Source organism: Podarcis erhardii (assembly GCF_964252035.2).
Source record: "Podarcis erhardii genome assembly, chromosome: 4".
Classification (NCBI taxonomy): domain Eukaryota; kingdom Metazoa; phylum Chordata; class Lepidosauria; order Squamata; family Lacertidae; genus Podarcis; species Podarcis erhardii.
In genome coordinates this window covers 14728452-14742716 of record NC_138508.1, presented here as the reverse complement: position 1 = coordinate 14742716, position 14265 = coordinate 14728452, and the positions used below count along the sequence as shown (strand labels likewise).

The window sequence follows — 14265 nt, the reverse complement described above, 5'->3', positions numbered from 1 at the left end:
TCTGCCCTATACAAAGTCAGAACATTGGTCCGCCTTGTTGGCTATTTTGCAGATTAGTTGCGCTTCAGAAGGCGTGCTGGGGAGACAACACATTTCAAGAAAAGCAGAAGTAACTTTTGCTAGGTTTTAATAACAAAAACAAAAACTCCTTTTACACTAAATTACAATATATCAGTAAGCATCTCCCATCCACCAGGGTACAAAGAGAGTTACATGCCGCTCTTTATATACCATACCCAACAGCTTAATTACCACAACTTAACAGCACCTGCTATACAGTGGTACCTCAGGTTAAGTACTTAATTCATTCCGGAGTTCCATTCTTGAAACTGTTGAAACCTGAAACTGTTCTTAACCTGAAGCACCACTTTGGCCAATGGGGCCTCCTGCTGCTGCCACGCCACCGGAGCACGATTTCTGTTCTCATCCTGAAGCAAAGTTCTTAACCCAAGGTATTATTTCTGGGTTAGCGGAGTCTGTAACTTGAAGCGTATGTAACCTGAGGTACCTAGGTCACATTATTTGCTCTGGCCTTTAAAGAAATACACATCTTGTGGAACAATAATGAACCTTCAAATTTAAAGAGACCATTCAACACGCCTATCTCAATATTGTCTGCACTGGCTGGCAGTTGCTCACCAGAGTTTCAAATAAGGGTTTCTTCAGGGAAGACACACAGGTTCTGAGTTTTAAAAAAAGAACAACAATGTTGCAAATTGTCTGCGATGGTTGCCATGGAGCATAAATCAAAGCCAATACTTGAATAAAAATATTTTTCTCGGGTTCAGCCTGATAGGTTACCACGTGCTGTTCAAGACACTTGAATTGTTTGTCGTTATGTGGAAGCCATGAGTCACGCCACCTCCTGGAAACCTTTTCAAGTGGGTTCTTTTTTTAAAAAAAAAAGTGTATGTTTCATTTCTGAATATTCCAATGCAATAACTTAAATGAAAACAATATTATTTTTGGCACGCCCATCCCGATCTGTTTAGTCATCCCTGTAGCACGCGCTGGCTCAGAGGAAGGTTGTGTGCAGCTGAATCTGCCAGCACAGCACTCTTCCTTCCTGTGCTTTCCAGCAACTGGTATTCAGAAGCATTGCTGCCTTTGACTGTGGAGGCAAAGCACCTCCATCTTGGCTAGTAGCAATTGATCGCCTTTTCCTCCCTTGGGGCTCTGTCCGGGTCCCATGTGCTCCCTACCTTTACTGGCTGTGCTTTCTACCATCTTGGAGTGTTTTGACTAGCCAAAATGTTCCCTTGAACTCTGATGAGGCCTCGTGCTTGCCTGCGTGAAGGATAGAGAGAGGTGTATCATACCCTCCAACATGTCTAAGGGAAAAACCAGGACACTATTTTTCCAAGACGCCATCTTCCCGCTTTTTCTCACTAGGGCATGGCGGCCATTTTGGGTGTCGTGATATCACACAATGTCATGCCGCGATTCCCCCCTAAAAAAACCAGCGGGTTTTTTGGGGTAAAAGGTAAAGGGACCCCTAACCATTAGGTTCCGTCGTGGCCGACTCTGGGGTTGTGGCGCTCATCTCACTTTATTGGCCGAGGGAGCCGGCGTACAGCTTCCAGGTCATGTGGCCAGCATGACTAAGCCGCTTCTGGCAAACCAGAGCAGCGCACGGAAACACCATTTACCTTCCTGCCAGAGCGGTACCTATTTATCTACTTGTATTTTGACATGCTTTCAAACTGCTAGGTGGACAGGAGCAGGGACAGAGCAACGGGAGCTCACCCCTTCACGGGGATTCGAACCGCCAAGCTTCTGATCGGCAAGCCCTAGGCTCTGTGGTTTAACCCACAGCGCCACCCGCGTCCCTTTTTTGGGTACGGTGCCCCAAAATGCATGTTTTCAAATGCTATGCAAGATCGCAGCCCACTTTTGGAGGGGGTGGGAATCGTGGCACGGAATTGCGCGAGATCATGACACCCAAAATGGCGGCCGTGCTCTCATGGAATAAACAGAGAATGGCTCTCTCTAATGTACACAAAGGCATCTTGGATGATGTGGAGGCCTTTGGGACCTCTCTCTGCTCCAGCACCGGGATGCACGCCTGAGGGAGATACTGGCCATTTTTGTTCTCGGGATTCCCTTCCAGCTGGCTGAAATTCCTCTTGGCCCTGAAATAAAAAATGCCCCTAGAGAGGCTTCTGTGGTTTATCACTGAGGCTTCTGGCCTAACCTGCCTCTTCAACCCTGTGAGGATTATTTGGCCTGGGAAGCTGGACCCTCCCTGGCCAAGGTGTTGGAGAAGGGGGTGATGTCATGGTTGAGGGGTGTCCAGCCCTCAAGTGTTTTGAGCAGGAAGAATCCCATCCCTTCCCTGAGCCTGCAGAAACTCTCTTTCTTTCTCTCTCTCTCTGATAATAATATTAGCAGGTCCAGTGCTTTTTTTCTGGGGGGACGCAGGGGTTCGCATACCCCTAAACATTAAGTTTGGCCTCATTGAGGGGCAGTATTTCAATACGAGTAGGATAATGAGAGTACCCCTAAACATTTTTTAAAAGAAAGAAAACACTGAGCAGGTCAAAGATGTTAAGCCACTGCAAAGCTGATTGACAAACTGATTTATACGACTACTACTAGCCTTTATTGGCATAAGTTAAAACAGTAAAATCATACAAAGTCATGAAATACATTGGTAATCCATACAATATATAAAAGACTAAATAGCCACCATTGAATAAATTGGGCAACTTTAGATTTAGCTTTAAAGATCTTGGCTAAGTACCTCGGGTTAAGTACTTAATTCGTTCTGGAGGTCTGTTCTTAACCTGAAACTGTTCTTAACCTGAAGCACCACTTTAGCTAATGGGGCCTCCTGCTGCCGCCATGCCGCCGGAGTACGATTTCTGTTCTCATCCTGAAGCAAAGTTCTTAACCTGAGGTACTATTTCTGAGTTGGTAACCTGAAGTGTCTGTAACCTGAAGCGTATATAACCCGAGGTACCACTGTACCCCGAAACAATCTTGGTAGTTTCAGGAGTATCATCCCTCAGCAAATCTTTGATTACAGACTCTTTGTAAGTCAATATTTTGAGCTGTAAGGGAGTCACTAGGAGATCTCGGCGATGGGTGAGGGCAGTCCAAAATTATGTGATGCATTGTATCTGGTTTTTTCTTATTACAGGAACAGAGAATCTGTTCTGGGAGGGGATTTGTTGATACCTTCCAAATGATACAGATGAGGGGAATGCATTTAGACAAGCTAGCATAAAAGCTCTGTGATGGAGTATCTAAATTATAGAAGTAATTAGGCATTACTCCATGGTGGGGCTGCAATCCTAAGTAAGCAGATGAACATACAAAAGTCTGGTAGTTTCTGGATTTCATGACCTAGCAGCCTCTGCTTGATGAGAGAGAAGATTTGTGATTCATCGAATAGAAGAAGAGAATCTGTAGCAATCCCTATTTGCCTGAGTTTGAGGGTAATATCAGAAAACCATGTAGAATTATGTGTATCTCTCTACAACCTGATTTATAACCCTAGCATGCTGTGATAACAAATTTATTGCATAGCACTCAGAAGCGTAGCAAGCCCTATCGTGTTGTTATGATTAATTCCTCTTGTTTCTTGCGAAACACTGGACTTGTAGCAGATCTTGGTTCTTCTCAAAAGCAGACCTATTGAATGACAGCCTGCTAAGTTTTACTTAGAGAAGACATGTAAAAACTGAGCTTTTATTTATTGGCCACATGAAGCAAAATCCTTAAAAAAAACTGGGCCCACCCCTGGCTGGACCTCAGCCAGTGAGATTCATGGCTGAACAGGGATATGAACCGTTTTGAAGCCTGTGAGCACTTTCAGGGTGATGTTGGTTTTGGGTGAGATTTAAAAATAGGACATACTGGCAAATTCAGATTAGAATAATAGAATTGTAGAGTTGGAAGGTACCACAAAGGTCATGTGGTCCAACCTGTGTAATGCAGGAATCTTTTGCCCAGCGTGGGGCTTGAACCCTCGACCCTGAGATTAAGAGGCCCATGCTCTACCAACTGAGCTATCCCCAGTCAATTGCACAACCATTGATGATTGGGTGCTCATTCGCAACCAATCTCCTTTCCCGAAAGGTCGGACTTTCTGCTGTAAGGAAAGTAATGGGGAAAGGCATTAGAAAGTGTGGGGTGGGGCAATGCATTGGAAACAAACCAGAATGTGCACTCATTCAGTAGCCAGTGGTGGAATCTAGACACATATAAAAACTGCTTTGAAAATGCTTTTTTTTTTTAGTGTTTTTTAAAAAATACATTGAATTTTTGATAAGGCTTAACATTGCCATCGAGTTTCACATTGTATCTTGCACTTAAAACGCGCTTAAAACAATTTATTTGCAGCCTTATAGCTGAGTCTAATGTCCTCTGATCTCCCTGCAGCCAAAGCAGAGTGAACGTTCAATAAAAAGGTTTTTTGGAAGCACCCTGTGTCAAGAGTGAGGAAGCTGTGATCATCCCCCAAGTTTTGTTGCACTCCAACTCCCATCAGCCCCCAGCTGGCACGGCCAGTGGTCAGGGATGATGGGAGTTGTAGTCCAGATTTGCTCCATCCCTGACATAGAGTTTAGGCTGGCTCAGTTCTCTGCAGAGCCCTGAAACTCACCTGCTGGCCTCAGCCTCAGCCTCAGCTTCACTCACCTCACAGGGTTGTTGTGAGAATGCAAGAGGGGTGGAGGACTCAAAATGCCTCCCGAGAAGTTTTTCGTCTTTGTGGAATATCCCAGAGAGAGTCCACCAAAGTGGAAATCTAATAATACTCCCTTTCTGTTAAGAGAGCCTCTCCATTCGATAACTGCTTCAACACATCCTGTCTTCCGTTCTAGGGAATGGCCTTTACCCTCGAAGAGAGGCTTCAGCTGGGAATCCACGGCCTGCTCCCTCCTTGCTTCCTGAGCCAAGATGTTCAAGTTCTCCGTGTCCTCAAAAGCTACGAGACCAAATCCAGCGATCTAGACAAGTAAGCAAGATGTGAGGCGAGAGCACTAGGCAAGGGGCTGTAGCCAGAGCTAAACGTTAGGAAGGATGCGCGTAAGATAAGGTTGCTCACCCCGAAGAACTCTGCAGGTGGCAGAGAACCCTGCAATATGACAGCATGCCTTACATTGCAATAGCAGGTGGTTGGCAGTGGTTAGAAGGTCCCCATTAAAAACAGTTTAAAAGAAATGGCAACTGCAGCTGGAGTGGGTTCAAACATATATAGCTCAGGGAAGAAATATATCTCAAAGATCAGGATAAATAGGTGCGTATTCTGCATACTATGAAAGTTGTGGAATGAAAGTCCCAGGGGCACCTCTTTGAGGAGAGAGTTCCCCAACTTAGGGGCTACCACAGAGAAGGCCCTCTCCTGGGCCAACACCACCCCAGGCTTCTAAGGGTGTTAGAACTGCCAAGAGGACCTCCTCTGCTGATCACAACACCCAAAAGGAAGGAGGTGGTCTCTGAGAGAAGGAGGTGGTCTCACAGATATTTGGGGCCTAAGTGATTTAGGGCTTTATACACTAGCGTTTGCGGAGGAAGTAGAGTAGGAAAGGGTAGTTGCTCTCAATGCAGCCAATGTTTCTGCTTCCAGCCTGAAATGAAATGGGGACCATCCGCCTACCATATCCTTATTATTGCTTGTGGAGTTGCCATCGCTTTCCCTCTTTCAATTCACCTTGATCCCGCATAACCTCATGCGTGATGCTCTCGCAATCCCTTCTCCAACACCAATAGCTCTGTATTCCTCACCACGTAATAAAACTGGCAGGTAGCCTTTCTCCGGTTAGAGGATGGAGGGATGTTCACCCCACCCACCCACCCCCAACTCACCGAGGAGTTAATAATAAATAAACAAAATTTCACAGAAGCCATGGCTTCTCTTGCTTTGCATAATTTATCCTACCATCTTTACATTTTCTTTTCTTCTTCTTTTTTGTATTTTTATTAAAGATTTTCTTGATTTACAGAAGTATGTGTAATGTCTCTCTCTTGTATTTTTTCCATGTAACATTTTTGCAAATCAGTTTCATTTGTTGAGACATTAGGAAGAAGAGGGGGGGAGGGGGGAAGATGGGTGAGGGTGGGGTCGGGTGACGATGTTTCTATTTTGCTTAATGTATGTAGGATTTGGTGTGCAGGTTCTCTGCTGTTCACTTGTGTTCCTTTGGTGGTGAGAGGGGCTGGGGTTGGCCTAGGGTGTGGTTATTCATTTGCGATTGGCTGTGGTAATCTTTGTTTTCATGTGTGAGTGGGGTGGGTGGGTGTTTTGGATCAGCTTAGCCATATTGATTTGTATGCTGTTGGTGGAGTCTGTCATTGTCCTGTTGGGCTGTGTATGTGATGAAGGGGAGCCATACCGTGGTAAAGGTGTCTTCTTCTGTTTGTCCCCGTGCCAGTTTCAGTTTATTGGTTAATTTTTCTAGTAGGGCTGTTTCCCATACAATTTGGTACCATTGGTCCATGCTTACTCCCGACAGGTCTCTCCAGTGTCTGGTTATGGTGTTTCTGGCTGCTGAAAGTGGGTGGGTTATGAGTTCTTTGTGGTGTAAATGGGCATTGTGGTCTTGGAAGATGTTTAGTAGGGCCAGTTCTGGGGTGATTTCTAATACTTGCTTAGTTATTTTACATATTTCTCGTATGCCATCATTACATCTCTCTGTAATTTGCTTTGATTTCCCAAGGACTGGGGAGGGGCAAGGAGCTCTGCCTGCTTGGAATCTTAGGCTGCAGTCCTGTGCTCACTTACCTGGGAGTAAGGCTCTCTTAGCCCTACCTGGGTGTACCAGAGATTGAACATGGAACCTCTTGCCTAATAGCAGGTATAAGAAGCATGTGTTGAGATGGCGGAAGCTTTCCCCCCAAAATCTGGCAGAGAACTGTCTCTGTTGCTTCTGCTTAGTATCAGCAATGCCTCTCTTATGTTTTTCTTCCACCTCTTCCCCCCTCCCGCTGCCCCCTGCCAGGTATATCATCCTTATGACGCTCCAAGACCGAAATGAGAAGCTGTTCTACCGGGTCCTCACGTCGGACATAGAAAGATTCATGCCTATAGTATACACTCCCACCGTCGGCTTGGCCTGTCAGCAGTATGGGCTGGCTTTCAGAAGGCCTCGGTGAGTAGACAGGACTATTTTTATCTCTCTTACCCCATCATGGTGCCATCCCACCCCCCACCCCATGCTTAATTGGAAACGAATGTTCCTTTTGTCATTGGTACGCCTCTTAATGTGGGTGGCCCTTGAGGAAAAAAAGAAACACCCTTTGCGAAAACGATGCAGCTATCAAAAACAGTTTGCATGTGTTTGCTTAATGGCATGCTGGGGAGAATTCTTTCAAAACAAGAGCCAGTTTTGTTCAAGAACAGGACAGTGCAATCTAGCTAAATTTAACTGCAAAAACATTCTCACTTCAGCCCTCCTCCGTCAGTTCCATAACCTTTAAGATTCTTGCTGTCTTGCTGTTCAACCCTTGGGGGTAAACAGTGTTTGCTGTGTGGTTTGTCATGAGGGCTGCTTCAGCAGATGCCTTTTTGCTGCGTCAGGAGCCCGAAATCGCTACGCATGTGAACCATGCCTGCAGACCATGGGCAGGGGACTTGCCGGCACCTGGGTGGCAAACTTAGCAAGAGTCAGGGCAGAGCAAGGCAAAGGTGGCCTAGATTGGCAAGTTTAGGATAGCCAAAGAGCCCTTAACGAAAGCTGTCAATCAGCCTGCCAGCAGCTTCTTCCTGCTTCCTTTTATAAGGAAAGGTCAAGTAGAGCCAGGGGAGCGAACTTTTCAAGGCACAAGGTCACTGCATTCTGTGGGAGGATTTACCCTCCAGCTCCCTAAATATCAGAAGCCCCTTCCATTGTAGCGGGGCCTTCACTGTGGCTGCCCCTGTTCTGTGGAATAGTGTTCCGGTTGAGATAGGACAGTACTATCAGATTCCAGTTGCTAGGAAGAGCACTGTTGCACTCAGATTCAGCTTGCAAACTTTCCAGGAGTTCTGGACGAGGTGGGCAACTCTCCATTGGCAGAGCATGAAACCCTTAATCTCAGAGTTCTGAGTCCAAGCCCCACATTGGGCTAAACACTAGGGGGTTGGACTAGATGACCCTCGTGGTCCCGTCCAACTCTATGATCCCAACTGCTCCAGCAGCCTGTTCTTATGTAGGCAGCAACTTTTGGAAAACTCAGGTTACTCATCCTTGGTATAGATTCTCTGTGCTTTTAAAAGTAACCCCTGAGGAAGAGGGAACTCCATTGATATGTATTGGATCTGTTTCATATTCTTCTTAAACTAACCCCACATTGCTTTGTGAACATTGACTGGAGAAGAGTCCTGCTGGATCCGGCCAAACAACCCCAGCAACCTCTTTTCACCAGATGCCTGTGGGAAGCCTGGAAGGATCTGAGTGCCACAGCACTCTGCCTACTTCTGCTTCAGTATTCAGAAGCGTAACACTTCCAGAACTGGAGACTGACCATAATGGCTAGTCCCTGAAGGATCATCTCTTATATGAAGCTGCCTTTTCTCTGAGATCATCCTCAGAGGCCCTGCTTCTGGTGACCCTTCCATCAGAGGTTAGGCAGGTGTTTGTTGAAGACAGGGCCTTCTCAGTGGTGGCACCCCGATTTTGGAAAACTCTCCCCAGGCAAGTGTTCCTGGTGACTATACTGCTCACTTTTCAGGCACCAGGTAAAGTTCATTTTATTCTCCTGCCGTGGGGCTTGCTGCTGGTTCTAATGCTTTTGTTGTTTTTGTCTTCCTGCTGTTGGCTTTAACGCTTGTTTTTATTGGATGGTGTCTCTATTGCTTTATGGTTGGTTTATGGGTTTTACATTGCTAATGTAAGCAGCCTTAGACAATTAATAGGAAAAACATGGAATGAATATATTCAATATAACAATGGATACACCCTCTTGGCTTGCTTCATGGAGATTATCAGCCATTCTGTTAGAGACCTGCCAATTTTATTCTTAGTACAGCTCTTAGTAGAACACTAAGTGTATAATTAATAATACAGAATAATTGTGCCTGTTGTGCAGAATGCAGAAGTATAACCAGCTGTTTTTTCAACTTTCCAATGTCGTATATCAGGTAACCAGTTCTCCCCTGGATTCCATTAGCAATGGCCAGTTTACAAATCTGAATCAAATTACATCTGGCTGTGTCCATTTCAGGCTTTCTTCCCATGGCCAGCCTTTCCAAACCTGGTGCCCTCCAGATGTTTTGGACTACAACTCCCATCAGACCAGCTGGGGCTGATGGGAACTGTAATGGAAAAAAATCTGGATGGGACCAGGCTTGGGGAGGCTGTCATTATATTCCCAGTTTGCTCTGTCAATAGATTACGAGCCGTTTTGTAATCTCAGAAGTAGGAGTGTCAGAGAATTCAAAGAAATGAGCAGAAATTGCTGGTGTTTGCCTATTTTGTCCCATCACTGGCGGAGGAAGAGGAGTGCGGGGGGAGCGCAGTGACCCCGGCAGCGCAATCCCGGTGGGGTGCCATTGCGGCTGCCACCCACCTGAGCGCCAGACCCCCGGGATGCGCGCCAGCCCTGCCCCCACCTGCTCTCCACCCCCCAGTGGTGGAGCTCTCCCCCTGTGTCCTAAACCCAGAATAGAAGTCAATCCAGTGAATACAGTTGGCATTCACTGTTGTTGCTTTCAGTACACAAATGTAACTCTGGCTTTTGCTATTTCGTTGAATACGTCCTCGTTTCTCAGGGGTGAGCCAGCAATAAATCACACTGAGTAAGTGAAGTTTATTAGAAGAAACAAAGTCTGCTCAGGAGTGCCAGGCCTAATGAGCACAGAAACTCTTCTTAGAGAGCCAGTGTGGTGTAGTGGTTAAGAGCGGTGGACTCGTAATCTGGTGAACCGGGTTCGCGTCTCCGCTCCTCCACATGCAGCTGCTGGGTGACCTTGGGCCAGTCACACTTCTTTGAAGTCTCTCAGCCCCACTCAGCTCACAGAGTGTTTGTCGTGGGGGAGGAAGGGAAAGGAGAATGTTAGCCGCTTTGAGACTCCTTTGGGTAGTGATAAAGCGGTATATCAAATCCAAACTCTTCTCTTCTTAGTAGGTCTTGCCCCTATGAGGCAGTTGTGGAGACTGAAGGTCCTTGCCTCCCCACAGCTGCCCAAGTCTCCATCTCTCCAGGGTCCTTCCTAAGCAATCTGAGACTTGTGCCTGTGTGTGTCTCTGCTCTTCTCTCTTCATGCCTCTTCTGGTTCTGGGAGACTGGGGGGGGGGGAGGGAAGCTCGTTGCAGCAGGAGGGGGAGACATCTGTGACTCTGCACCAGCCTGACTCCTCTCTGCCTCTTGGTCTCCCTCATCCCTCTCCACTGCTTCTACTTCTGCCTCTGATCCTGGACTTCTTTCTGCCATAGACTCTCCTTTCTCACTAAGCCCTGTTACCTCTTCATCTTCTGACTCCTCCTCTTCCCAGTCTCCTCCCTCTCCTCCCTCTGACCATTCATCATTGTCCCACCACCACTTCCCGGGCTCTGAGCCTTCTTCCTTTGGGGGTTCCCTGGATTTTGGCCATGGTGGGTGGGACTGATAAGAGCAGAAGTCCCACAAGATCTGGGCTGGAGGCACAGGTTCCCCTCACCTGCTACTAGCTCCTCAAAGTGCAGTTGTTTTCCTAATTCACAAAGAAAGCAAGACTTCCTCTGCAAAAGTTCCTCTGCCAATAATTCAGTTCCAGCTCTTTTGGAAGCTGCCTTCTCAAGACATCTTTTTCCAATTATCTGTTTCTCGACCCCCTAGAAACTTCCTCTTTTATCACGATTAAAAGGGGTGGTTTTCACTTGAGAAATAATGCTCTTCTTGTTTATGTTAAGCATTTTTCTTCCTTCCTTAGAAAAGTTCTTGTCCAGTCAGATTCGGCCGGGTGAGGATATAATGCTGGCTCTCTGATGGCTGCAGTTCACAAAATCAGAATGGGTTAGGGGAAACCACACAAAAATCAGAACCAATTAGTTTCAGACAGAAGCCTCTCCCAGCTCTACCACAAGATGCCTGGGACTGAACCAGGGACGTTCTGTGTCTTTCCCCCCAGTTCTGCAAAGCCTGAAGGGATAGCAGCACTGATCCACTCCAGTTTGAATTGAGGCAGAGGAGAAGAGTTTGTTAACCTCATTCTCCATGGTAATGGGTTGTAGCTCAGTGACACAGCAGCTGCTTTCGCATGCAGATAGTCCCGAGGGAACATTGTAGAACAACAAATAAAGAACATGATATGTGGACAGTCCAATATAAATCCATATCTAGTGCACTGTTACTGTGTCAGTGACATGTTGCAGAATATAGTGGTACCTCGGGTTAAGAACTTAATTCGTTCTGGAGGTCCAGTCTTAACCTGAAACTGTTCTTAACCTGAGGTACCACTTTAGCTAATGGGGCCTGCCGCTGTTGCCACACCACATCCTGTTCTCATCCTGAAGCAAAGTTCTGGGTTAGCAGAGTCTGTAACCTGAAGCGTCTGTAACCTGAACCATCTGTAACCTGAGGTACCAGTGTATACACACACAACCCTGTCTGTACTCCTCCCGTCCTGCCATATAATCTGATTTTGAAAGATCCATGAAGCAGGGAGGGAACTCACGAACCCCCTGTCTCCTCCTGATTATAAGTCTCCTAACTATGATCAGGCAAGTTAGATCTGTGCTGGACCTTTACAGAGACAGCATTGTTTATATACTGGAAACACTAAGCTAGTTATCCCAATACATTCATTAAGCTGATTTCAAGAACAGACAGAGAGCATAATGCTACGACTAGCAATTTTCTTCATTGGCAATAAAATTCTAGCTGGATTGAAAGATCATCTTTTTCCCCCTCTCTTTTTTTTTTTACTGTTATGAGAAGAGGGTTGTTGCAACAGGAGGGAGCCATTCCTGAGATATGTGGGTTTCATGTTTATGGAAAAGGGAGCCAAAATTCCTTTCCCCACTTCTTTAGTTTCCTTTCATAAAAAAGGCTTCCTTTCTTCAGATACATCTGCTTTCTGTATGCTTCCAGCCACTGAAGCAGTTATTTCTCTCAAGAAGCTGAATGATTTCTGCCAAAGACTACACCCCATATGACCCATCACCTCTAGCCAACTTGCAAAAAAACTTTTGTCTTCATTGGCTGCGTTCACATGGCGCAATAAATCTGGCTTTCTCGCTTATTGCGGTTTCTGATGCACGCTCTCCTATCGCTTCTGCTTTGCTCCTACACAGTGTGAAGAAAGGAAATAAGCCAGGAAGCCACAATTAAAGCCTGTTGTTGTTGTTGTTTAGTCATTTAGTCGTGTCCGACTCTTTGTGACCCCATGGACCAGAGCATGCCAGGCACTCCTGTCTTCCACTGCCTCCCGCAGTTTGGCCAAACTCATGCTGGTAGCTTTGAGAACACTCTCCAACCATCTTGTCCTCTGTCATCCCCTTCTCCTTGTGCCCTCCATCTTTCCCAACATCAGGGTCTTTTCCAGGGAGTCTTCTGTTTCATGAGGTGGCCAAAGTATTGGAGCCTCTGCTTCAGGATCTGTCCTTCCAGTGAGCACTCAGGGCTGATTTCCTTCAGAATGGATAGGTTTGATTTTCTTGCAGTCCATGGGACTCTTAAGAGTCTCCTCCAGCACCATAATTCAAAAGCATCAATTGTTCGGCAATCAGCCCTCTTTATGGTCCAGCTCTCACTTCCATACATCACTACTGGGAAAACCATAGCTTTAACTTTATGGACTTTGAGATCCTCGTGGTTTAAGGGTGTGTGTTTTTGCCTTGGAATGGGCACCTTTTGTCTCTCATTTGAAGGTCTGGCTTAAAACATGCAGCTTAAGATGAATACTCAGCAAAGGAAGGTGGCTTATTATCTTCTGCTTTGTGCTTGCAAATTATTTCAAGACAAATCCATCTTGACTCTCTTGTCTAGTTCCCCATTCTCCTCTTCTTCCTCCACTTCACATTAAGAGTACTTGCAGGAGGAAAGAAATTATTGGCTATTTGGGTTTTTTAAATAACAGGGGGAAAAACCCTGTAACAATTAGCCAGGCCTTTGCACGTACATGCGAGAGCCAACCCATAAAAAGCGGCAATTAGTCACTGCTGTTACTTCAACCCCTCAGATGGTTAATTATGATCTGTGCTTGGAGAAATGAAGTGCAGGCTCAGGCAGAGCCCTCTGTCATTACTGGCCCTTTGTCAGGAGGAGTGCTTGTTAGCTTAAGCCTTCCCCCAAAGAGCTAAACAATTACAAATGTTTGGTTTTCAAATTTCAGGGCCTAATGCACTTGCCTTGGCGATCTCAGAAAGAATATCTGCAAACATAGCCAATGATGGGAGTGGCTCCTTGGAAAGGCTCTCTGGAGAGCCATGCTTCATTGCATACATTTTTGGGGAGTTTTCATTACTGGAAACAAAACCATGAATCCCTTATCCAAGGTTGTTGTTTTTAATGTATTGCTGTGGGGATGCATCATTAAATCGTGCATCGCGTTACACAGAGCAGACAGGAATTTGCAGATTTAACAAAAACAAGGGAAGCAGGAGTGAAGAATGGCAATATATATATATATGCTCAGAGGTATAGAAATATATATATACAGTATGTATATATATGTGTGTGTGTGTGCATATCACAAAATGCCAGAGCCAGCAAAACTCTTCTAGGAGTTAAGAGCCAAACCAGGTAAGATGTTAATTGCATGAATACATTTAAAGTGCATTGTTGTTGTTGTTGTTGCTTTTAAAAAAACCAAACCAAAGCAAGCAACTGAAGCAGAAAGAACCTAAGCAGTAGTGGAACCATCGGGTGTGAGAAGACAGAGAGTGTTTAGCTCACAGGTAGGCAAACTAAGGCCCGGGGGCCGGATCTGGCCCAGTCACCTTCTCATCCGCCCCACAGACCCTCCAGGAATCAGCATGTTTTTACATGAGTAGAATGTGTGCTTTTATTTAAAATGCATCTCTAGGTTATTTGTGGGGCATAGGAATTCATTCATCCCCCCCCCCCAAAAATATAGTCCGACCAACCATATGGTCTGAGGGACGGTGGACCGGCCCACGGCTGAAAAAGGTTGCTGACCCCTGCTTTAGCTCTTCCTCCATCCCTCCTGTGGTCTCTGCAATGCCTCCTCCTCCCCCCCCCAAAAAAATCTACTATTTGCTGCATTGGTAGGGCATCCTTCATTGGCACCAGTTGAGACTTCCATATTGATGCAAATATCAGCTGGGGGGGGGGGAGAGACTGGGATTCCCCACTCCTGGTTCAACAATTGCATGAAAAATGCAATTGTTTTTGTTT

General features: G+C 45.9%; 1 protein-coding gene across 1 annotated transcript in view; it reads left to right on the top strand.

Moving 5' to 3' along the window:
- Positions 1 to 14265, top strand: part of ME3 (malic enzyme 3) — a 97116-nt gene that overhangs the window by 41946 nt on the left and 40905 nt on the right. The window contains exons 3-4 of the mRNA XM_081860442.1: positions 4830 to 4963; positions 6948 to 7097. Of these exons, the coding sequence (XP_081716568.1) occupies positions 4830 to 4963; positions 6948 to 7097 (284 nt within the window). The remainder of the gene's footprint in view (positions 1 to 4829; positions 4964 to 6947; positions 7098 to 14265) is intronic.